The sequence below is a fragment of the Panonychus citri genome, unplaced genomic scaffold, assembly GCF_014898815.1.
Source record: "Panonychus citri isolate SS breed McGregor unplaced genomic scaffold, ASM1489881v1 Contig00028, whole genome shotgun sequence".
Classification (NCBI taxonomy): Eukaryota; Metazoa; Arthropoda; class Arachnida; order Trombidiformes; family Tetranychidae; genus Panonychus; species Panonychus citri.
Window position 1 is genome coordinate 1842790 of NW_026515433.1, and position 25691 is coordinate 1868480.

The 25691-nt window shown below is 33.2% G+C and overlaps 6 protein-coding genes across 9 annotated transcripts; 1 reads left to right on the forward strand and 5 right to left on the reverse strand.

Annotated features, from left to right (window-relative positions):
* Window positions 1-1003: 1003 nt before the first annotated feature.
* LOC128396765 (forkhead box protein K2-like) lies at window positions 1004-8017 on the reverse strand. The gene is made up of 5 exons (XM_053357373.1): window positions 7190-8017; window positions 5126-5630; window positions 4262-4658; window positions 4040-4135; window positions 1004-3606 (listed from the first exon to the last, which is right to left on the reverse strand). Exons 1-5 carry the CDS (start codon window positions 7870-7872, stop codon window positions 2783-2785), a joined length of 2505 nt encoding a protein of 834 aa, XP_053213348.1. The 5' UTR covers window positions 7873-8017; the 3' UTR covers window positions 1004-2782.
* A 204-nt stretch (window positions 8018-8221) lies between these two features.
* LOC128396778 (apoptosis regulator BAX-like) lies at window positions 8222-9577 on the forward strand. The gene has a single exon (XM_053357392.1). The coding sequence runs from the start codon at window positions 8509-8511 to the stop codon at window positions 9172-9174; it is 666 nt and encodes a 221-aa protein (XP_053213367.1). The 5' UTR covers window positions 8222-8508; the 3' UTR covers window positions 9175-9577.
* A 3283-nt stretch (window positions 9578-12860) lies between these two features.
* LOC128396771 (protein tramtrack, beta isoform-like) lies at window positions 12861-17315 on the reverse strand. 2 transcript variants are annotated; one of them, XM_053357381.1, is made up of 3 exons: window positions 17066-17315; window positions 15041-16430; window positions 12861-13712 (listed from the first exon to the last, which is right to left on the reverse strand). In XM_053357381.1, exons 2-3 carry the CDS (start codon window positions 16401-16403, stop codon window positions 13645-13647), a joined length of 1431 nt encoding a protein of 476 aa, XP_053213356.1. In that variant the 5' UTR covers window positions 16404-16430; window positions 17066-17315; the 3' UTR covers window positions 12861-13644. The 2 variants fall into 2 exon arrangements, with proteins under 2 accessions (XP_053213356.1, XP_053213357.1); XM_053357382.1 differs by lacking the exon at window positions 17066-17315 and having other exon boundaries at window positions 12861-14557; window positions 15041-16585.
* A 586-nt stretch (window positions 17316-17901) lies between these two features.
* On the reverse strand, window positions 17902-20818 carry LOC128396767 (splicing factor, suppressor of white-apricot homolog). Of its 3 annotated transcripts, none has more exons than XM_053357376.1 (3): window positions 20680-20818; window positions 20124-20302; window positions 17902-19951 (listed from the first exon to the last, which is right to left on the reverse strand). In XM_053357376.1, exons 2-3 carry the CDS (start codon window positions 20193-20195, stop codon window positions 18269-18271), a joined length of 1755 nt encoding a protein of 584 aa, XP_053213351.1. In that variant the 5' UTR covers window positions 20196-20302; window positions 20680-20818; the 3' UTR covers window positions 17902-18268. The 3 variants fall into 3 exon arrangements, with proteins under 3 accessions (XP_053213351.1, XP_053213352.1, XP_053213350.1); XM_053357377.1 differs by lacking the exon at window positions 20680-20818 and adding an exon at window positions 20521-20673; XM_053357375.1 differs by lacking the exon at window positions 20680-20818 and adding an exon at window positions 20401-20673.
* An 83-nt stretch (window positions 20819-20901) lies between these two features.
* Window positions 20902-22483, reverse strand: LOC128396777 (uncharacterized). The gene is made up of 2 exons (XM_053357391.1): window positions 21740-22483; window positions 20902-21677 (listed from the first exon to the last, which is right to left on the reverse strand). Exons 1-2 carry the CDS (start codon window positions 21911-21913, stop codon window positions 21036-21038), a joined length of 816 nt encoding a protein of 271 aa, XP_053213366.1. The 5' UTR covers window positions 21914-22483; the 3' UTR covers window positions 20902-21035.
* A 138-nt stretch (window positions 22484-22621) lies between these two features.
* LOC128396776 (solute carrier family 25 member 44-like) lies at window positions 22622-25394 on the reverse strand. Its single transcript, XM_053357390.1, has 4 exons — window positions 24752-25394; window positions 24078-24588; window positions 23697-23824; window positions 22622-23602 (listed from the first exon to the last, which is right to left on the reverse strand). The coding sequence occupies exons 1-4, from the start codon at window positions 24935-24937 to the stop codon at window positions 23411-23413; spliced, it is 1017 nt and encodes a 338-aa protein (XP_053213365.1). The 5' UTR covers window positions 24938-25394; the 3' UTR covers window positions 22622-23410.
* Window positions 25395-25691: the final 297 nt, after the last annotated feature.

Sequence of the window (25691 nt, forward strand, 5' to 3'; positions counted from 1 at the left end):
TGCCGATTGTTAAATGATTAACATACTCGAAGCCAAAATAATCAAGTGAACAATCAGGCGATCCAAGTAATTTATATCTTAATGTTTCATTCGTAGTCTCGTTAGAGTCACAATCAAGTTGAGAGTTAATTGTTGATAGAACACTAATTATATCGGCAGTTAATTGTTGATCTGATTCTTGGATTAATTGATTGTAAAGCTGCTTGAAAAATGAATAATAAGGTTGTAATAGTAAAATTTGTTTCGGAACAATTGAAAATGTCGGCGATTCGTTGTGACCTCGAATCATTTCACGAATTTTAATCAACGCATCAGAATATAATTCAGTTTGATCGCTTTTCAATATTTCCATTAAAAGGATCACATTTTCTTTGGCCTCGTCGTCGGTCAAATCATTAATCTAATCGCGAACAATTAAAAACAAATTAGCTTCCAATTAACTTACTACAAACACTAATTAACCGAGAACAATTAATACTTACATTGGGTAACACTGGCCGGTCACTAATTGTTTCTAATTGTTTTGATGAACTCATTTTCTTGATTAAATCTGACCAATTATCAGTTAATCTCAACGACCGAGTTGACCAAATGATTAGTGAAATTAAATTGCGAATCCAATATGAACACTTTCTAGTTTCATTATCCTTGATGTTTTGTAACAATTAATCGTTTTATTACTTTTAATTGTTGATCTTTTCACTGAGCAGTTAACTATTCTACCTAAATTGTCAACAATTGTTTAAGTTTGTTTTTGTTAGAATCCTTTGAACCTTAAAACCAACGAATGCTAATCAATCATCAATTAGAAAACTGCAATCAATTGATTGTTTACCAAGTGATTAATTCTCAATTTAGTTACTTTTCTCATCAACCGAAATTAAATCATTCGGACAATCTAATCAATTAACGCGATTAGAATGATTAGAATTGTCCAAATGAAATAAACGATCATTTGAACATCCGAATCGAGACAAAAACGATATAAGCTCAACGCTATTAATTTACAATTAAGGAAGTTGAGATTTTGATTATTGATTATTTTACACAAACTTCTGACTAGTCTTAAGGTGGCGACAGGAAGTTGAACGAAATGAGGAAGAAGAGGAAGTGGGTGGTGGAAATGGATGATAAACAAAAAGATGAGGAGAAAAAAAAGTTAAGGATTGATGAAGGATAGAAGCCAAAAGTTGATCATCAGAGAGATTAGAATGTAAATTGTCATGGTTAATCAAAATTCCAGGGGAAAGAAAAGTGTTGTTAATTGTTGTTGTGAACTTGATGTTTTGATGATGATGATGGTTGATGAAGATGTTTCTGTAATTCAGTTTGGTCAAAGATGATATTATTGAAGATGATGGATACACGTTTAACCATTTTGATTCTATACAATTAATTAATTAGATATTAATCATATGTACTAACAAGCTTACATAATTTTTTCATTTGTTGTACCTCTGAGAGTGGATTATGAATATATGTATAAATGTTGTTAGTGTGTGTGTGTATACATATTTATATGTATTCGTGGTTAATTTAGCAAAAAAAAACACTAATCATTAGCTGAAAGGTGGAAGTTAATCCGATAGGAAGAGGATAGAAGGAAACAAATAGGAGGAAAAGCTTTTGTTTACAAACAGTTAATATTATAAACAGAGAGAGAGAGAGAGAGAGAGAAAGGGAGGGAGGGAAAGAGAACACAGAACGAAGATGAAAAATAAATGATGATAAAGGTGATTAAGGTTTAGCATCATGTCGAAGGGGAAATTGAACTTCGAAGAAAAAAGCAAAGAAGAAAATATAATCTAACGAAGATCATCTTTTCCATTGTGGTTAATTTAACATATATTTCTGTCTTTCTCGAAACAACAAAACATTTATCATGTAATATTTTCCTTAGGATTGAGGGAGAGTGTCTGAGAGAGGGAGGGAGAGAGAGAGAGTTGAAATATTTAGAGTTAGTTTTATAATATTTTACACCGAAGAAGGAAGAGAAAAGAAAAAAAGTCAACAGTAGATCATAATGATGTTGTTTACAATGTTCATGAAAAACCCTCTCTTTTCATGGTTTTCTTGCTCTCTCTCTTTCTCTCTCTCTATCTCTCTCAATTTTTCTCTCTCATTCGGTTTGTCTGTTTATCCTCAATTACTACCTCCTTGTTAACCAGCTCTCCAGTTATGATTTGAAGTATTTATATTTTGGGAGCAGAAAAAAACATTAGACGAGTTTTAGGCTGACTCATCCTTGCGACTATCTTATAGAATCTTATTTATAACTTGTCCCGTTGGATTCTCATCGATAATTTGACTTTTGTTGTATCAAAGAGTACGAAGGAGATAACGAGAGATTTACACTAAATAAACGAGAGAGAAAGAGGAGAGAGAGAGAGAGGACGAGAGGGAGAAAGACAGGAGAGGATAAGAAATTTGTGTATTATATGAATATGTAAATGATGAAGGGTGAGAATGGGTTTTCTTTGTAGAGGTCAATGGAGGAGATGGATAAATATAGTGATTCAATTAGCATTTGTTGTCTTTCAAATTGATTTTGGTGTTAATCAGGTTGAACCATAATCTCTGTCTTTGCATCTCTGATTATTCCTAGTGAGGTTTTCATCGGGTTTGTTTGTCTTTAATTCACCTGGACATCAAATTTTGTTTGGATTTGGGTTGAATTCGGCAAAGTAGTTATTAATTAAATGTCTTTTTTCACTTTTCTGATAAATTGTTGTAATGATGATGAAGATGATGACAGATGATCAGAGACAAAATAAAGTCATGATCAAACACTAGTTGTTTCATTGTTATTATCAGGATTATTAGTATTTGATTCGTCAATTGTTGGTGTTGGTGATGTTGATATTGTTGTTGAAATTGTCTCAGTTTCTGTTGTTATTGGAGGAGGTGTTGGTGTTGGTGTTGGTTCCGGTGAATTTGATGTTGGTGTTGGTATAGGTGTTACTATTGGTGTCATTGATACTGTTACTATTTCGGTCTCAGTTTCTCCAGTTAAAGATGAGATACTTGATGTTGCTGTCATTTCTTCCGTTGTTATTGAATTAATGGCCGCTGTTATCTCGGGTGATACCGTTGTTGGTGTTATTGTTGTTGAAGTAGTGACCGAAGACACTTCCTCTGTTAATATTAACTCTTCATCGGTTTTGGCTTTTTTAATTTGTAAACTTGAATCAATTTCATCATCATCAGGATTATCATAATCATCCTTGGCATTAATAAGATTATCGCTGTTACTATGATGGTGTGGATGATGGTGAATATCATAAGGTCTTTTGGTTCCCGTTGATGAAGTGGTAACTACTTCTGAAATGGCGGTTGATGTGTTGGTAACAAAAGCATTTCCCTCTGATCCATAGACTCGAGAGATAACTGAACTATTGCTTCCTGGAACACTAGTAACAAAATCAACCAGATGAGCGTCTGAAGTTACTTGTGGTGCTGAGACGATTACTGTTGACCCATGTTGACCAGCGTTCACACTTTGATGAGGAGACTTCAAGGTCGACTGCAAAATAACGGTATTGTTGTCCACTGCAATGGCTCTTGGTGATGAATTACGATTATTTCCAGGGAAAATCATTTCTTTTTCTATAAGGATGAAAAAATGGAAAAATCAAAATATCAATGAGTAAAATTGTAAACAGTAAACAAAGTTAAACAAATAAGTCAATTAGTCATCATAGTTAATTATTGTTGTTGTTAACTGTTGATATAAAGGTTAATGGATAATGATGACAACAGGTGATTGTAAAAGTAGTGAAAAGAAAAAAAGAAACCAGGAAACCATGTCAACCTATTAGAATGATGAGTTTCTGAAGAAATCATGTAAAACAAAAACTAAAACAAAAACTAATTCTGTAACCAGCTGAGAGAAACATAATAGATATTATGATGATAAAGTGAAACAGAACGAAACAATAATAGTTATTGTTGTAAAAAAAGAAACAATAAAAAGTGAAGATAAAAGGGACAATCAATGACACTCGAATCTATGATGATGGTAGGGCAAGAATAGACTTACTTTGAAATTGAGTTCCGCCGGCGCTTGTGAACACCCCTGAATCTGTTGTAATTGTAATACCTGCCGAAGAAGGGGAGAGAAAATTGCAATGAGATTCTAAGGAGAGGGAAGAAAAAGAGATATACCAAATAGGGAGAGAGAGAGAGAGAGAAATAAAGAAATATTAGTGAATATGATTACAAGGATAAGATATAATTATAAAACATTTAACCGACGGCTAACCTGGTGATCCTGGAGCTGATTTGTTTGACATTTTATAATCACTTGGCACTGTAAGGAATGACGCTGTTGGAGGACCCATTAATTGATTTGCATCATTGTCACCCATCTCAGGTGACGGACTTGGCTCTCGTGATAAGGATTCCGGGGTAACTAGACCAGAAACATTGCCTCCGCCACCACCCAGATGATTGGGTGAAGCTGGAGCCGATCTTGAACTGCTCATTTGATTTCGAAAACATGATATTGGCCGTTGACGCCGTCTCTTGAATGCTTGCTCGACAAGCTTGGGTTCCGATGAAGGGTCTATCCTCCAGAATGAACCTTTCCCGGGCTCTTCTTGAGATCGCGCCACTTTAACAAAATATCGATTTAATGACAAATTGTGTCGAATTGAGTTCTAATAGAAAACAGAAAAATAGAGAAAAAAAGACAAAATCATTAGCAAGTTTAAATTAATTAACATGCAACATTTAAGATAAGATGTGGAAAAAAATCTAATAGTAAATATTTCCCATGAGTCGAATGGCTTTCTTTTGATCGGTACTATGATTAGTGATATATGATTACATCAACACACTATTGGATGTTATTATCATCATGATAATTTGTTAGCCAAGAGATAGAGCAAAGAAAGAGAATTGAAGATAGATAGAGAGAGAGAGAGAGAGAAAGAAGGAGAGTGAGTGAGAGATACTTAGCAACAAGGAAATTTCCTTGTTAATATAATTGTATGTTATTAGTGTTCAAGTAATTATACTCATAATCACCAATGATGTTTAAAAAAAGCTCAATGACAAAATGAGAAGGATAATATAATGGGATGAGATGTTAAACAACATTGTCATCATTAATTTGACCACTTACTTGCCAACCTTTATCAGCAGTACGATAATAGGGATAGTTTTTGGTTATGAATGAATATATACCACTAAGAGTTAACTGTTTATCTGAAGCACTAGAAATAGCTTGAACAATTAACTGAGCATATGAATATGGTGGTTTAGTTTCATCTATTTCCCCAATGGCACCTGATCCACCTCCGCCTCCTCCTACACCACTTGGACTATTGGAAACACTTTCATTTGCAGCAACTTGACAATGACTCAGAGTTGATGATGATTGTGAATAATAGTCAGAGTGGTTAACAGTCTGTGAGGTTGATAGGTTAGAGTTAATTGATAAAGATGATGATTTGTTAACACTGGTGTCATTTGTTACAGAGGTTGCAATCATATTTGCTTGAACTCGGTGTTCCTCGGAGGTCACAGCAGCAGCAGCGTATTCAACCATTGCTTGTAGGTCACTGGTCACTCCACTGTTACGATAACGTGAACCAGCTCGAGGGCTTGTGGGACAAGAATTAGCAGCACTGAGCAAAGAGAAGAGAAAAACAGAACAAAATATATTAATAGAAATAATAAAAATAGAATAAGCTGGTAACAGAAAGAGAGATATTGATAATGGAAAGATAAACAACAACAATCAAGAATTAAGAAAAAAAAAGCCTAGGCCTTGCAAAGATCAACTATAAACGATTGAGAATACAAGTGAAAACGATGAGGTAAAAGGTTACAATTTACTTTCGGGTTGAGCCAAAATAGAGATGATAAGAAAATGGACCTTACAGACAAAAGGAGAAATTATTGAGCGAAAAATTCACAATATAAACAATTTACAAAATGACATAACCAAATAAATTAGATTCTTTCAGTTTAGATATAAATATAAATCAGGTGAGGAGAAGGCGAGAAAGAGAAAAAGAAAGGGATTGAGTTAATGTTACAATAGCACATACTCACATTAACAGAAGAAAATAAGGAAAACAAAGAGAGAGAAAGAGAGAAAGAAAGAAGTAGAAATGAAGAGCAAAAGAGAGAAAAAGAGAGAAGATAAAAGAGAGAAAGAGAATAAGAAAGAGAAGGGGAGAGAGGGAGAGAGAGAGAGAGAGAGAGCAAAAATCAAGAGTAAATAGAGATTTTCTCTTTAAAACATAAACAAGAATGAATCATCATCTTAAGGCGAGAGAGAAAAGAAAACAAATTGTTAGTAATTAACAAAATTTTGATAATAATCTAATTAATCTGAATTACCTTCATCAAATCATCTTTTCATACAGTTAACTGATCTCTTATAAGCTTGGTAACATTTAGATATTACTACTTTTTATCATCATTAATATAACTCTCTAATTTTTGTCCTCTTTCTATTTTCTCTTTCTAATTTTCCCTTTCTTTATCCTCTTTCTACCATTTTTCTTCTGCTTTTAGGTTGATTCTCTTTCTCATCTCTCTTTCTACACTTTTATGTTTATTATTATTGCTTGTTGTTGTTGCTCTTGCCTAGAAAAATCCTTCAACTTAACTGCAAATACAACATATAGAAGCAGCAATAAGACCTTATAACACACAGACTCAACCAGAAAAAAGCAAACAAACAGCTTATATACAGTGAAGACTAAATGTTGAAGAGAGAGAGAGAAAAAAATGAGTCCCGCCCTACAGGGTGTATCGAAAGTTAGTCTGGAGGGAAAAGAAGTATGAAATTAATTCTCACTCGAATATTTTTCCCCTGTTTTATCTAGTGAAACTTTTCAGACACCGTGTAAGTCTGTGTGTCTGAAAAAAAGCATGGGTTATGCTTCATTTTTTTCTAGATTAAAACACACAGAGGGAAAGAGAGAGAGAGAGAGAGAAAAGTAAAAAAGAAAAACAGAAAGAAAGAGTGAGTGAGAGTGAATGAGAGAGAAAGAGATAAAAAGTAGTTAAATACTAGTAGATAGGTAGATAGATATATCGAAAAAAAAAGAAAGAGAGAGTAAGAGAAAATGAAGAAGGTTGTTGTTGTATTGATTGTTGATTGTTGTTGGAATGAGAAACTCGGTGGAGAAACAAAAAATCTTTCCTCTGACTGTAGTTCTATTTCCCTTACCTTATGGTGCCGGTTGGTGAAGGTGTAGGACTTATAAGATCGGCCTCAGATGGATCAGCAATATTAACTTTGAGACTTAATAAATCTTTAGTTGTTGTATTGATATTTGTAGCGGTGTTAATATTAATACTAATATTATTATTATTAATGTTGTTATTGTTGTTGTTGTTGATGTTGTTAATGTTAATAGTATTATTATTATTATTATTACTGTTGGTACCATTGAAACCATTACCATTAGAGGTATTTGAATTTTCATTTCCTTTCTCGTCGATAAGTGATTGGAAAATTAACTTGATATTGGTACTAGGAAAACGTAGAACACACTGTTTAGGTAATGCCAAGGGAGGTGCACTTTTACGTTGGAAAACACCATCAACGAATACACCATTTTTACCATTACATATCATGAAGAAATAGGGTGCCTCATAATAGATTTCAATGTGTTGCCGGGATATGAATGAACTGTTACCCATGTTTACATCAACATCACCGTTACTTGAATTTCTACCAATAATTATTCGCTTTTGTCGTATCATATATTCAAATTCACGTGTCTCCAATTTAGCGATAGGTTTACCTGTATCATGACCATTTTTGTTGTACAAGCGGGAAGGACTTGAAGGACTTGATGCACTTTTGAGAGCAAGTAAAGCCCAAGCATCTTCACTTACACTGGACATAATTGATGTTTAACCAATTGGTCAATTTAATTTAAACCACTGATAACAAGATTAATTAATTTAAATAAAAAAAAATTAATAACAAATTGAAGAGAAAATTATTTGTAAACACAAAAAATGAAACAAAAACAACAACATTTTTCCAATGGAAGAGCTTCACGCGCGCGCCATCTGTTGGCCAAGGACATTTTCTTTTCTTTTCTCCATTTGATTTGTTACCAAATCGATCACTCGATAAGTAGTGACATCTGTCGGATTCGAAAAGTAATGTTATATAATTTTTATTTTTTTTTCTTTTTTTGATTCAATTAATTTTCCGATTTTTTTTACTTTTGTTTACTGGTTGATTTTTGTTTCTCTTTCACCGACAATTAGTTAATTTCTTTTTTTTATTTAACCTTTATTTGTATCTTTGTTTGGTGTGTGTCATTGTCTTTGGTGTCACTTTTTCTCTAGAGTGTTTTGTGTGGTTTCAATTCAATTTGATTCTATTTTAATATCTTTCTCATTTTCTTACATTTTTTTTAATCTTCTCTCTGTCTCTGTGTGTTTTTGTTTTTATTTTTGTTTAATTTCTTTTTCTTTCTTTCTCTTCTTCTTTGTGTGTGTGTATTTACAAATTAGAATTGTTCAGTTATGCCCGGTATTTTAGCGAAAGATATTGAATTTATTGTGCATTCTTATTTTAGAGAGCAATTTAGAGCCAAAGATATCCAATGGAGACCCGCCGGTGTACCGGTTGACCAAGAAAGAGAAGCAACTGAAAGGAATTCAAATGCTGCCACCAGATTAAGTCAAACTGAGGAACAATCAATCTCTTCATTCATTTATATTCTTAACAAATTGTCCAATGATTTTAGATCTTCCATAGAGTCTTACAATGAGCTGCGAGATAAGGTGGAAACCGTTGTCAATAATTTAGATTCAACTCTTGAACCTGACCGGCTCGATGAAGGAGGTTACATTATTTTCATTGGAATTGCTGATCATCTTTTCACCGAGGGTATCAAATGGAGTAGCATTTTAACGCTCTTTGTGTTCACCTTTGAACTTGCCCTAGAATTTTATCACATTAAGAATGATCAAGTTATCGTTGAATCGATTGCCGGTTGGCTGATAAATTATGTTTCCGCTAGACTATTGGATTGGATGAATAACCATGGCGGTTTTAATGGTCTAATCGAATACTCAAATCAACCCAATACAACAAATTTCTCTGACCTTAGATTTTGGAAAACGGCAGCTCTTGTTGGTGGTATTCTCGCATTTATATCAATTTCCATGCAGATTTTACACCAATAGTATCAAAGGTCTTTAATGATTGAGACTTTTAAATGATGAACCAAATCAGATAATCAAGTCTCTCTTTCTCCCTCTCTCATATTTTATTATCTGAAAGTTATATCATCATTTAAACTCACGGTATTTTTATATCTCATCATCGCCAAGATGATTACACATGATTGTTGAGTGAAAAACTTTTAATCAATTTTGCCAAGAAACTAAGATTACAAATGAAAACAATTATAATCAACAATCATTATTTAAATATTATATTTATACAAATTGAAGAGGAAACAAAATATTTCAATAAACATACAAAGATTACATTGATACGTGATTTAAACCAAATCAACCAAATTGATTGGTCGATATTGAAATGTCATTGATTCAATTGTTTCCAAATAAAAGTTATTTTAATGAACCATTTCAATCATCCCCCTCGAATTGATTGTTATTATATTGATTGTATAGCGAACGTGTGTCAATAAATGATCACAATTATGATTGTTAATCATCCAACAGACAAATTGTATGTTATCAGGTTACTGGTTGGTGGTGATGGTGGAGGAATAAGTTAGTCCAAATGATAAAGATGAAACTTAATCAGTACGATGATTGTGATTAGTTTACGATTCCAATTTTCATGATCATTCTGATTCCCGGTTATTTCCATTCCTGCTCGTTACATAAGCGCCTCGGTCATTTGTCTCAATGACCTCAATCTCATCATCTGAGTAATTGCCCTTTTCTTGATCATCATCATCATAATACTCATCATTTTCATCATCATCAAATTCACCATCATCATAATCATTTTTCATCAAATTCATTCAAACATCTCGAGAGAGAACCGAAAGCCTTTACAACGGTAACAACCATCATCATCATCATCATCATCATCATCATCATCATCATCATCATCATCATCATAATCTTCTTCTCTGCCATCATCATTATCATCAACTTTACCATCATCATCATCATCATTTTCTCTGACAAAAGGAAAAGAAAGTTAAGAAGAAAAAGAAAAAAAGAAAGCAATGGAAATGATGATGATGATGATGATGATAGCCTCGGCTTGATGATGATGAGAGAGCCTATATCATCATTATCATCATGAAAAGCAGAAACTTAGGCCTGGCTTTGATAGTAAAGAAGATGTTTTTTTTTCTTCTGCAGGGTTTTTACCAAAGAAAGAATGACAATGATGATGATGGCGACAATCATCATCAAGTTGAGGAGGCTATCATCATTATCATCAACCTCATCATCATTATAATCATTTTCATCATTATTATAATCATCGTCATCATCATCATCATTATCATTAGCTATTGTCATCATTTACATTTACATTATTGCGGAACTAATTTAAAGGTTAGGTGTTAGTGAGTAGCAAAGGAATCGCAATAATTATCATCATTATCATCATCAGATTAGTAAAGATCATAATTTAGAAGATGAAAAAAAAAACTTTTCGAACTTTTATCAAATTAAATTCTATATCGAAACAATTTACTAAATTGTTACGAACTTGAATGGAAGGAGGCAAACGAAAAATTGGAAAAACTTTTCGAACATGCAATATACTCGGTGAAGAAAAACGAAAAAGAAAAATCGAAAAAAAAAACTTTTGTTCTAATAGAAACTCGTAACTTACTAATCGTAGCACCGTAATTTCAATCAAGAGATAATTCAAATCATCGGATGAATAATATTCCAGATAATAATAGTAATGATGATAATAGAATATGAGAAAAATAATTTTGCTTTTTCTTAGTTATTACTATTTAATAACTCATCAGAACTTGGGCTTGGAACGGAGATAATTTTATCGTTTCTATCATCATCATCATCATAATACTCATCATTTTCATCATCATCAACTTGATCATCATCAAATTCACCATCATCATAATCATTTTTCATCAAATTCATTCAAACATCTCGAGAGAGAACCGAAAGCCTTTACAACGGTAACAACCATCATCATCATCATCATCATCATCATCATCATCATCATCATCATCATCATCATCATCATTATCATCAACTTTACCATCATCATCATCATCATTTTCTCTGACAAAAGGAAAAGAAAGTTAAGAAGAAAAGAAAAAGAAAGCAATGGAAATGATGATGATGATGATGATAGCCTCGGCTTGATGATGATGAGAGAGCCTATCATCATTATCATCATGAAAAGCAGAAACTTAGGCCTGGCTTTGATAGTAAAGAAGATGTTTTTTCTTCTGCAGGGTTTTACCAAAGAAAGAATGACAATGATGATGATGGCGACAATCATCATCAAGTTGAGGCTATCATCATTATCATCAACCTCATCATCATTATAATCATTTTCATCATTATTATAATCATCGTCATCATCATCATCATTATCATTAGCTATTGTCATCATTTACATTTACATTATTGCGGAACTAATTTAAAGGTTAGGTGTTAGTGAGTAGCAAAGGAATCGCAATAATTATCATCATTATCATCATCAGATTAGTAAAGATCATAATTTAGAAGATGAAAAAAAAAACTTTTCGAACTTTTATCAAATTAAATTCTATATCGAAACAATTTACTAAATTGTTACGAACTTGAATGGAAGGAGGCAAACGAAAAATTGGAAAAACTTTTCGAACATGCAATATACTCGGTGAAGAAAAACGAAAAAGAAAAATCGAAAAAAAAAACTTTTGTTCTAATAGAAACTCGTAACTTACTAATCGTAGCACCGTAATTTCAATCAAGAGATAATTCAAATCATCGGATGAATAATATTCCAGATAATAATAGTAATGATGATAATAGAATATGAGAAAAATAATTTTGCTTTTTCTTAGTTATTACTATTTAATAACTCATCAGAACTTGGGCTTGGAACGGAGATAATTTTATCGTTTCCTATCATCATCATCATCATCTCTCTTTCATCTTCAATGAAAACATCTAAACTCATTTATGCTAAAAAATGATGATGGCTAATGATGATGATGATCATCAAGCTGATGATGATGACGATGGTAAAAGATGATTTTCGTTTCTCTTGATGATGATGATGATGATTATGTTGATGATGATGCAGGTTGATGATGATGAAAATGATGATTGCTCCATAAGATGATGGAGAAAAAAACTCAGCATTGTACATAAACTTTTTTGCTCTTTAGATCTCATCATCCATTAAGGATGATGATGATGATCAAGGAAGAAAAGGGAAAGAAAATGATGATGATGATGAAGAGGAAGGAAGATAGAAAAAGATAGATGAAGATTAGGGAAAAAAGAGAAAAAAATGAAGATAGGAAAAAGATGATGAGATGTAGAGATGATGAGGATGAGGATGAAAATGATGAGCAAGATCAAGTGAATGAGTATCATCATCATCATCATCAAAAAGTTGCCTTTAAGCCAATGGTTTTTTTATCATCATCATCAAGATGATTACATGATTGTTAGTGATTAAAGTTAATCAATTTTGCTTCATTTAACAAAAAATAAAGTAAAGAAACAAGAGAAGAGGGAAAAAGATACAAATGAAAAACAATAATAATCAACAATCATCATTAAATGTTTATAAACACAATGGACAACAATTTAATTTATATTCATCAACGATTTAGATATTGATACGAACCGATTTAGCGGACCAATTGGCGATTGAAATAAGATTCATTGATTCAAATACAAAGTCATTTTAAACGAGCTTTTTAATTTAATTGTTTTGTTTTCGAGTTTGTGTTTAGGTTGTTTGTTGTTGCTGTTGGTGTAGCTTCTCAACCGCTTGTAATTGCATAAAAAACGTGCATTGACGAGTCATTACATTGATTTCAAAGGGAATGAGAAGAGAGAGAGAGACAAGGTAAGAAGTGGGTGGAAAGAGGGAGAGAGATGAGGAGATTGATTCTTTTTTCAACTTATAAAGAAAGAGCAACAAAGAGGGAGAAAAGTGGGTGGCAAAGACAATAGAGAGAAAGTGTTAACATATGTTAATATGTTAAGTGGAGAAAAAGATTTCAGTTTAATTGTAGGAGATGTTTTTTAGTTTCTCAACGTGTTTGATTATTAATCAGAAATTGTATGTCATCATGTTACTTTATTGTGGTGGTGGTGGTGGTGGAGGAGGAGGAGAGGTGGTGGTTGATGGTGATGTAAGTTTATGTGAATTCATGTTGTGTGTAATGTGAAGGTTTTTTTCTTGTAAAGTGTTGTAATTTTATGTTGTAATGGGATTTTTTGTTGATTTGTTTACTTGATTTTTTGTTTGTTGTAAGTTATGGATCATAATGTATGTATATATTTATAATATTTAATCATTTTTGTGATCAGTTTTTGTTTTTTTGTCACTATCTTGATTTGAAATTCAAGAGTTAACTGAATTTTTGTTTTGTACAAAACTGACTCGGGTGATGATGAGAGATGATAACTTGTTTGTGTGTGTGTGTGTATGTGTATGTGTATCTCTGTGTCACTCATTCATCGTCCATGTTGCATGTTGGTGTTATTAATGTTGTTACGTTTCTTATTTCTACGTATGATGGTCACTGTTTGTGTGATATGATGATAAAGATTGGAGGAAAGAAGAAGAAGACATAACATGTGTGTGTGTGTGTGTAAGTGTTGTGAGTGTCACGATCAAGATCAAACCGAATCAATAGAGGGATTGATGAAGAAAAAAGTAATGAGAAAAGAAAGAGACCAAAAACATTGTTTTGTTTACTTTCTTTTCTTGAGAATAGAGAGAAAGAGAAAGAAAGAGAGAATTTATGATTTCAAACGAATATCTATGAGAAATATTGAAATGAAAAAGGTAAATGAGAGCAAGAGAATGAAAAAACAAAAAGAACTGAGCGAAACAGCGATAGACAGAAAAGAAAGAAAGTTCTAAAGGAGAGAAAGTGGGAGGAGAAGTATGAGATTAATGAAAAATGTGACTGGGTTCATATGTTTGTTGTTTTAGTTCTTGTTATATCGGATATCATCTAATATAAGATGGATAGAGAAATAGGAAGAAAGCAAGAAAAAGGAATAAGAAATAAAGAAAAATAAAGAAAGAGAGGGATAGAGGAAGGGAGAAAGAAAGTGAACACAGAAGAAAGAGAAGAGAGAAAGTGGGAGAGGGAAAAAAGGAGAAAAAAGATCAACGTTGGTATCAAACAAAAAATAAGTGAACGAGAGAGAGAGAGAGAGAGAGAAAAGTAAGAGATGATGAAGAAAAAGAAAGAGATGACGATGATGATGAAGAGAGAAAGTGAGTAAAGTGAGAGTGAGTGGTGGAAATGAGTGTAAGTGAGAGAAAGTTGATCATAAATAACAAAAGATCCTGAAAAGTTAACTTATTGCGACAAGCTTTTTGCTTTTGTTTTTGTATGGTTATTTGTAATTCCAACTACACACAGGTTATCAGGGAAAAAAGATGGGGGAGAGGAAGAAAAGAGAAGAGAAAGAAGAAAATCATCAGAAGAAGGTAAGATTGAAAGTATTCGGGGGAGGTAGAGGGAGGTGGTGGTGGTGGTGGAGAAGGAGAAAGGGAAGGAGGTAGATGTAGGAAGAGGGAACAAATAAGAATGAGATTGGTAAAGCTAAGATAGATGAATGGATAAATAGATTGTAAATTGATTGAGAAAAAACATAAGATTGATAGGTGTGAGGGTGAATAGAGAATAATAGAGAGAGAGAGAGAGAGAGAGAAAAATTATATGACAAAGAGGTGGATGAAGGTGATCAACATGGACGCAGAGACATTGGAGATGGTGGATGGTGATAGTAGTGGTGGTGGTTGTGGTAGTGATGGTGGTGATGGCGATGGTCAAGGTGAATTATGGTATAAAAGGTAAAAAGGGTAAATAAGACTAAATGAAATGTTATTTACAGTTAAGTTCACTATGGGCAATGCGTCGATGACGATTAAAATTATCCTTCCAAGCGAAACACTTGGAACACAGGTCACACATGAATCTATTTCGGTTTTGTGAATGTATTTGCGTGTGCCTTTTCATGTTCCCCTTTTCGGTGAAAGTTTTGAAACACTCAGGACATTGATAGTGCCTTTTACCAGTCAACGAGTCGACAGATAAAGGTGAAAACGAATGGCAACCAAGTGACGGATGCATCTGTATTGGAGGTAATAGTTGCGCCGATTGTAAATTTTGTGGCACTTGATTAGGATGAGAGGGATGAGACGAATGTGATGAACCAGAGTTATGCTCTTGACCATGATGAATAGGACGAGGTGTAATTGGTGAAATGGTACTTGGACCAGGTATCGATAGGGAACTGGCTTCATAGGAAGGCATACCCGGTATACCAGGAACATGGCTATGGGATGAATTTAATTGCGATTGACTGTTTGGCAAGGATGCTGAATGAGATACGTTCATTGCTGCTAATAGGCCACTACTTTCACCAAAGTGACCTCTCATAGCTTGATTTATACTCGATGAAAGTTGTTGCTGTTGTTGGTGTGTTTGTCTATGGTGTGGCATCATTGGAGCCTGAAATCTAGACGCCTCACTATTGGCTCTATCCTGATCACCAGTGATCATTGACTGTTCTAAAAGACGAGCTGGTTCAATTTCGCCTTCTGCATTAGTAGATTCCCTTTCGGTGATTATTATACTTGTTGTAGTATTATCATCTTCTTTCTCTGTTTCATCATCGTCATCGTCTTCCTCTGAATAATCGGTAGCATCATCATCTTCCGTGGTATTTTCATCTTTACCCTTATCGGCTCCCGATCGATCAGTTGAACCTGTATTACGTTCACCATTTTCATCGTCCATTTCTCCTGTTTTACTGGAATCACCATGACCCATCTTTCGAGATTTTCGTCTCCGTTTTCTTTTCTTTCTTCTCATTGACTCATCACCTTCCATTTGCCGACGAGCATCACTTAAACCTTTCACTTTGAGAGCCTCTGCACTTCGCAGCACTGATTTCAAATTATTGTGGGCAACAGTAACTTCACCTCGATAAATAAATTCAATAATTGCTCTCAGATCTTCAAAGGGCATATCCTTAATAATTACAATAGGATATTGATAAGGGTTATTAAATTTGACAAAGATGTTTTTGAAGTACGATGAACAAACTGAGAGGATCATCTTATGGGCCTTGATAATCCCATCACCACAGGATAAAGTCACATCAACCATGCTTTCATCCTTGAACATTTTCTCAAAATGTTCAGCAAGGTCGAAACAATGATTATTCCTACGGAGACAATAAGATGCCATTGTGGTTGAGGTGTTGATGTCCAACTTCTATGCAAATATAAAGATGATACGAGGTAACATGGTAAATAATAGTAATATGTATAAGTATGTATAAGATATAAACACAAGCGGAAAGAAGATAACGATTCTTGTCGCAAATAAAAAGATTGGATTTTTTGGTAGGCACACAACAAGAAAAAAACACAAAATGGTGGAAGATAGGGAAGAGAAAGAGAGAGGGAAAGAAAAGGGGAAAGAGAGAATGATGATGATGACGGAAGAAGAAGGGGAAAAGAATAGAAAAGAAAGAGAAAAAGTAAGAGAAAATAAGGGATAGAACAGAGAGTGAGTGGAAGATGATTGGATGATGAAAAAAGCAAAATTCGTCTCAATAGAAGATATTTTCTCTTCTCTTTCTTTTTCTCTTTCTTCCCAATCAGCTCTTTCTTCTATTCTCTTTCTTTATTGTCTTCTTTTCTTCTTCGTCATCCTTTTTTCCCTTCTCTTCCATTCTCTTCTCTTCTCTTTCTTTTCTATTTCTTTCCCTTTCTTCGTCATCTTCCATCATCATCATCATCTTCCTCTTCTTCATCATCATCATCATCATCATCATAATCTTAATCATCTTTTCATGACAAACTGAGTTAACTAGCACAATTTTAACGATAAACAATTAGACTTACTTTATTTAATGTTGTTAACAAGAAAGAGTTAATTTTGTTTCCATCGCTTTCACTTTCTTTTCACCAATAATTTAAAACTTAATCACAAATTAATCAACCAGGGACCAGGGGGATCTTTCAATATTCATGATTATAGAAACTTCGATTCATCAGAATAAATCATAATCTCTTAAATTAAGATAAACACTTAAATCACAATCAACAATTTTACTCTTTTTCTATTCAATCATTTTTTGTTCTATTCTCAAAACAAATCAACCGAAAAGTGGCTCCATCTTCAATCGAATCTCATTATTCTTTTCTAAATCAATTGGATTAAATTTCCTCGTTTTTAATTCTAATTGTTATTCTAAACTCTCTTATCAAATTCACCAATTAACAAACCATCGAATAATTTGTGTTCTATTCTGTTTAATAATCTCTGTTTTCAACTTGCATGTGATTCACTTTGGTCGATTATCCTTTGGATTAACATTTTCTCTCACCTTTGCCATTGAATTTGTTTTCTTTTCAAAGATAAACAATTTAAATTGTTTTCTATTCTTTTTTCGCAATTTTATTGGTTAACTGCAATTCTTAATTGTTTCTCAATTTAAATCTTGTTGTTCTCAATTCAGGACATTGGATATAATTCGTTTTGATTGGTCATTTTTGTTGAGTTACTCTCAATTTCTTCATGGTGATGATGTGTTATTGTTTTTCTTTGTTTTGATTTCACTTGAAGTCAATTCGCTATTAAGATGATCAATAATTGTTGAGTCAATTAGTTATGATTCTTGAAAAATTATCTTCATCAAATTCTGAGAGTGATTATAAGATTTTCCAAAAGAGCGGGAAACATCTGAGGTTGACTTTTAATGGTCTAGTGAATTACATTTACCTGAAGATTTGAGTGAAAGTTGGAGTTTAAATTGTTCTGTTATTTTGATAAATTAAATTGAGCGAAGGAAAATTTTCGACAAAAATATGTTCTTATATTTACAGAATCATTGGATTATTAGTTATCACGGATCAATTAGTTAGTCGAGTTGAATATTATTATTACATGAATTATGTTTAGAAAGTGGGAAAAGAAAACGGAATTTAGAGACAGAAAATTCAACCAAATGGATAAACTTAATTGTTGTGAGGCGATAAACACAAAGTTAATTATATCAACAATTATTTACGAAATTTGCAAATTTTTCATGATAATAAATTGCTTTAAGAACATCGACGTTTTCGAGATTTTCTACGAGGAGATCGTGAGTGTGACCTGGACCTTGATGATGATCTAGACTTAGATCGAGAACGAGATCGGGATCGAGATCGAGAGTATGAACGTGAACGTGAACGCGAATGTGACCGTCGCCGTCCACCATGACGACGACGATGATGGTGGTGGTGGTGGTGGTGAGGGTGATGATGTCGATGATGTTTATGGTGACCAAGGTGATGATGTGGTAACGCGGGTGGATGATGATGATGACCATGGTGATGACCATGATGGGGGTGGTGATGATGAGGGTGATGGTGCCGATGGCGATGGTGGGATTTGTGGTGAGAACTGTGTTTAGAGCAATTACTTGATGATGGACTTGAGGACGATGATTTATCTCGTTTTGATCGGTCACTCGTTTTAAAGGGTAACAGTGAAGACGACGAAGGTTTAACTGACTCAGAATTGGCACGTTCTTTTGACGAATTTTCCAAATCGGAACTACTATCATCCTTATTCTTTGAAAAAGAAGCGGGAGAAGTTACCGCCTCAATTGTGGGCGAAAGAGAGATGTTGAGTGGACTGATATTCGCCGAATCTGTAATACGATCTTCTTTTCTATTGGTACCATTTTTTTGAACACTTTCGTCTGTTTCTTTCTCTTTCGTTTCGGTCTTATTTGCTTCCGATTGTTTCTTTTTCAATAAGGTTAAAAAAAGAGCCGCTTTTCGTCGTCTTTCCTCTTGTTTCTCCTTCGACACCGAACTTTGGCTCATCTCACTACAAATTTGATCTTCTAGATCACTATCGCTATCGTGCTGATGAGGTTTATCTTTTCTTCTATCCAATTGATCAGGACTTGCATCATCATTGACAAGAACAGTTTTCTTATTCTCTCGCGGTGGTAAACTGAAACTTACTGGACCTTTGACGGAATCATCATCAACAGTGACCGAGGTCGATTTCATGATATCCGAAGCCTGGGCTTGTCTTTTTTCATCCAAAAGGTGTAACTTTCGCTTGATGTAGTGACAGTGATAAATGTTACCTGGATTGAGAAACTCGAATCTTGCTTCATTTCGTTTTCGAATTGTTTTCTCAAAATCTTCACCTTTACGTGCAACATATTCTGCTAATTTATCGATATAAAGTTGTACTTCTGGTGGAGGTGATGGAAGTATAGAAATTGAATCACGTTTACTATTAGATGAGTCACTGTTGGCTGATTGATCATTGGAATTGTTTACATTACTGTTTCCCGTTTGACCGGATTGATCTTCTTCCGGTTTTTTCTCAGGCTCTCGAATGATTTTATCCTTTAAACTTTTGACTAGTTGGGAATAAGAACTATTCTCATCTGGTACTCCAGGTAATTGGGGAAGAAACAATTTCTCTGGACTTTTATTCACTTTGGCTGCTGATCCAAGTAAACTTGGATGAAGATAATGATCCTCATCATCAGATCCTCCGGAATCATTTTGCCGCTCCAAATTAGACAGATAATCACCAGATTTCATAGAAGAGACCAAATGTTTATAATATTTATTCAAAGGTGAGTCAAACTCAAGAAAATCGAACTGTGGATTCTTGGCTTGTTTGGCTTTAACAAGTATCTCCATTTGGGAGCCATGTTTACTTATGAATAGAGCAGTTTTTTCAATAAGATTGTGCATACGAAAGGAAGATGGCTAAACAGAAAGAGAGAGAAAAGAAAGAGAAAGAAACATTAGTAACCAAAGAGAGACATTTAATAGAGAAAAGAATAAAATAAGAATAGAAAAAAACAAAGGGAAGAAAATAAATTCTAAAGGTTAAGATAAATGAGATTCTCATCAAATGAGATAAAATTGTCACTCTTACCAATTGAATATCATTTGGAAGTTGCATCCATTCTGGTGGAACAAATTCTCTATCATCTGGTGGATAAGTCATGATGGAAAAATCTTTTCTTTGCTTCTCCTTGAGAACAGCAAAACAAAAAGATAATCACCCAAAAGTCGAAAGACAAACCAGAGAATAAGAGAAAAGCAAATTTGAATCTAATGTAGAAGAGAAAAAAACAACCAAAGGAAAACCAAGAAGAAAAAGTATCATTAGAATTGGAAGAATATAAAAATAAAACGTAGAATAGAATCACCATTTAAGAGAAGCAAAAACAAGAGACAATCACAAGAAGCAATTAAAGTAAATTAATACAATTAAGATGAAAGATGAGAGGAAAATAATAATATAAAAAAAATGTGTTCACAATGATTACCAAGGTTCCATCAGCTGAGAGATGTTGGGACATCATAATAAAGACAATAAATCGGGTTCCAGGTAATTTGGGCTAAGGCCCAATCAACCGTTAATGTCATTAAGAGATAATCGTAATTAAGAGAAATTAAGAACAATAAATAAATCGTAATTTACTAACCTTAATTTAATTGCTTCCAAATGGTTTTTTGTTTAATCTAAAGTGTTGAATGTTACATAGCAACCGAATGAATCAACTGGTTGCTAAGGAAAATCATGGAACCAAAATTTGAATTTTTCTCGAACTCTGTTGATTATTAATTAATTGTTCTAATTGTTAGCCAAGTTGTTTAATGGTGAATAATTGTTATTCTTTGGAGAATTAAAAATTTTGTGAATGACCTTAGGTGGAAATCGTTTGTTTAATTGGTGTAAATACAAAAGGAATTGATTTGTTGTTATGTTGACAATTTGATGTTTTTTTTTTGATTTGTTTTTGTTTTCTCTTGATAAATAGATTGGGAGTTAATTGTTGATTTATAAATTATTTGATTGGAAGGAGTTGGAATTTATCAATTGTGACTTCAATGTTTTGGTATAATTGCTGTTTAAGTTTAATTGGTATGGTTTGATTTTTGATTTCAGTTTTGGTTTTGTGGTGGTTTTGGTTTGATTCCGTTGGCGATTTTTAATTTGACCTTTAATTGTTACATCGGCACAGGCTCGAAATGTTTCCTGTGGACCACAGCCTACCTTTGATGTTTTACCATCTTCACATCGTCCCCAATTGTTACCGGTGGTGTAGGTCCACTGGATTACACATCGTTGACATGTTAGAGTCGGTGGTAACCTTAAGGTCACATTGAATACTCGAGACAATTTATCGGGAACATAATATCGTAATGGATTAGGAGAGTTAATCACTTTCAATGGATGTGAATCAAGACATGATTGTGTCACTTCACGAATTGAACTAATTGCTGGACATATTTTGAAGACGAAATAACCTTTATGATTGGCCGTTAATTGGACTGAAGTTTTAATCACTGATCCAACTCGATAATTTCGGGTTATCATTAATGGTCGAGCATAACGTCCATCGGGCAGTTCATTTGTCCGTTGACCATTAAATGGATCACCACAAATACCACATTTACCAGAATTAACTTTATGTTGAACCTATTGAATCAAATTTTGCAAGAGAAATTAACAAATCATCTAATTGTTAACTCGAAACTCACCATGAATCCACCACAGAAAAGTTGATTATCATTGTAGTTAATTGGTGTCCTGAAACCAAATCGCCAAGCAGTTGACCTTCCTGGTGGATCAATTAACCTTCCATGACCAGAACAGTAATTAATCAACGTTAATTTTATCAAGTAAATTGTTATCAAATTGAACAAACTGTTCATATTAATATATTAAAACAATTAATGTAACAAAAAACCAATCAAATCAATCACTTTAACAGACAAAGTTGTTGATTGAACAATTTCAAAGTCGATAATGATTTTCATCACCCTGGTCATCGCAGTTAAATCATCATCTTAATCACCAACATCCCAGATCAATGACTTTTGATTTGGTAAAAGGTGATGATTTGCTTCATGATTTGTTAATTGTCATGGAATCGTAGTTGAAGATATTGTGAATTGTCAAGTGAGTGACAATTAGGCGAGAAAAATGAATTTGGTCAGGGAACTTTTCCAACAATCAAGTTAATCATTTCCAATAATCTTCATCACCTCCTCCTCCTCATATTTATCATCATCCTCAAAGATTCAATTAACTGACTGATTGAATGAGACACAACAATTAACGATGGAAAATCATTTAATTCATTGACAATTACCATGTAAAAACCTTGGATAAATTCACAATTAACTAATCCTTTCAATTTGCATAATTTTTAAGCTCAATTAGTTTATTGGTAATAATTAGAAATTCAATTTCTCCCTCTTCTCATTTTAATTGTAATTAATTGTTTATTTATCATTTCTTTTTAAATTGTTAACAAGTTAATTGTTTGAATTGAAAGAAGAAACAAATTGTTGGGAAACAAGGAAGACAATGATTAACATGAAATTTAAGGTTAATCATAATAATCAGAGACTAATTAATTTGATTGAGTTTTCGTTATATTAATTATTTTTGATCCTAAACAAAAACAAAATTAATAATCATCTTGATTTCTGATGTTCATCTTTTGTTTGTACAATATAATCATAGTAATATAACATTGATTAATTAATCGATTTAGTGTTAATTTAAATATTAACATTGTGATGATGTATCATCTCAATCTAACCAACAATTAAACACTAATTCAATTGGAGCCAAAATTATACATTTTGTGATTTGATGGCGGGAGGAACAGGATTAAAATATATATTTATATTTATGGATAATGACAATCAAATGAATCGTGTTTCAAACAATCAGTTAATTGTGATTATCTTAATCAACTGAAAGAAAAAATTTACAAAGAAATGGATATTGGAATCTATTGAGAAAAAGGGAAACAGAAAAATCTAAAAGTTGAATAAATTGTTTCCTTCAATTTCCTTATTCTTTGTTTACTTGAAATTATAATTGTTGGTGAAAATTTTGTCAATCAACTCAGTGAGATGATGATGATGGTGATGATGATCATGATTAGGATGAGTAGGAGGAAGATGGAAGATAAACAAATCAACGAAAAAAGAGAAGAAAATAAATGAGAGATGAGATAAAATGATAATTAACAAGCGATTAGTGTTTGTTGTTAGATTGATACAAGTTGTCTCATGTTATCACAATGGTCCACGATAAATAAGAAGCATAATTAATTGTCTTTTGTTTCTCATAAGATTAACATTATTAATTCTTAATTGTTGAAGGTAAAATTGGCGACTAGTTATTCAGTTTGGTTACCATTTTATCTTATCTTCATATTCTTCCCTCAAACTGAGCCTTTTCATGGTTTCGTAACCAATGGAGATGAAAACGGAGGATAAACAACTTTGGGTGATCCTCGGTGATAATCCTTTGTAGAATAATCCTAAATTTTCATCTTTCCACAATTTACGAACAGTTTCCGAGTAAGAATCAAGTCGGTGAATCTAGAGAATGAGAGAGAAGGAAAATATTCACAATTAGAATTGTTTTTGTTTTTGTTGCGCTTTTCAAGTGGAAATTGATTTTTGTTCAATTAACCTGAAAATTGGCACGAATTAAATCCAGAGGATTAGTGAGAACTGCGACTGTGGCACCGCTGAGAATTGCTGCACAACTACGAATTAATAGTTGCCATGTTTCGACTGGAAGTGAATTATGAATGATTGCTGGAAGAAGATAAAAAGACAACAAGGGAAAAAGTTAATTAGGAAAATTTCTGTTGATGTGGTAATGAGAAAAGTAAAGAATCTTTTCCATGGTGTTGAGAGTAATTGACATTTACAAAGATTTTCTTTCTCAACAATTTCACAATTTTGTTGGCAAGAAATTAGGGTAACCAATTGATGATGAATGTTTCATGTTTCTTTTCTGTTTCTCTATCGTATCACTTGTTCATCGAAACAATTTCGAGTTAATTACCTGAAAACTTTTCATAATAGTACCACCAAAGTGCGCTGTTTGGAACATAAAAAGCCAGAGAAGCGAAATAACCTCGATAATAACCTTTGAATCCATCTTTTCGTCTAAGTTCCCGTACTATTGCATAGGGTAGGCCATATTTTTCAACTTCCACCTTATTAAGATGCAGTGGGTTAGTGAAGGCGGAAAATTTATCAGTATGTTTACCCTTTTTCTTTCCCGAAATGACCATCATATGTTGAGATACAATGTCAAAAGGTGTGATAATTGTTTGACCGATAATCGAACCAATCCCTCCGGCAATTAAACTTCGAATTGAAGTGTCTTGAATTTTACCATAACTGGAGAGCAAGTATTTCACATTTTCATAAGTAAGAATATAAGCCAGACCAGATCCTACTTGCATGGTATTAACTAAGAAACCTTTGTACAGGCCGGTAAAACCTTCTCGTTGGACAATTTTCTGACAAGCATCATAAGTCCCTCTGTAAACAGAATTGGTGGTTTGTACCTGGAGAAGAAATGAAAAAGAAAACAAAGAAAATAAAGATAAAGGGTTATTTCAATTGGAAAACCAGTTGAGTTATTCTTCTAAGAGAACATTGATCTTTCAATTTCTTCCTTCCTTCCTCTCTCTCTCTCTCTCTCTCTATTTCTCTTTCTCTGTCACTTACCTGCATCCGAGTTTTTATCACAGTCAATGGATAAAGAATAGTTCTGATGGCGACAGCATTGACTAAGCTGAGGGGCAAATACTTAGCAGGATCCATCATTTGCCATTCAATTGTGATCATATGATTAGGTTCGATTGAGTCGATTAGCTTCATCTTTTTGGTGGTTTGTTTGCTTGTTGACGTCATTGGTGGAAAAATATTACAATGTATTAGAATAAGAAAACAAAGAGAAACGATAAATTTACTATTTTCTGATGAGATTTCAACAAGAATTCAAATGTCAATGTTGACTGATCTTCATCTGGATAAAAATGGTTAATAATTAATAAAATAAATTATTCTCAAACTGTGTTAATTGAACAGCACAAAGTCAAATGGAAAAGACAACACAGAGGAAAAAGACAGAGAGAAAGAAAGATGAAGAGAAAGATGAAGAGAGGGAGAGAAAGAGAGAAAACCGGATGAGAATGTAAGAGCGAATTTCAATCAAAAAGGGTAAACAATTAAATATAAGTAACGATTTTAAAGCTCAGGTTGATTAGAATTTAGATGAAACAATAAAGAACAGATAATTAATTGACATAATTGGAAAATAAATTAACTAAACAGCGAGAAAACCAAATGTAAACAAAGACCAACATCATATGGGGAAAGAAGTGAGAACGACCTTCAATTAGAAATCTCATTTGAAGCGCTTAATTTAAGGTTCGATTGATTGTTCAGAGAATTTGATTGTTGATCGAAATTTATCAACTTTATTCAAATTAGTCTAAATTCAAGTATTCCAGAAGACTCAAGGTAATGGTTTTTGTTATATATTGATATGTGTGGTCACCAGTGCGATCGGAAAGCGATTCAGGCCACTTTCCCGTTCTTCTCGAGTTTTGATTAAAATCATTGTCCAGGTCAATAGTTTGATCATTTCTGCTTGTGTTCAATA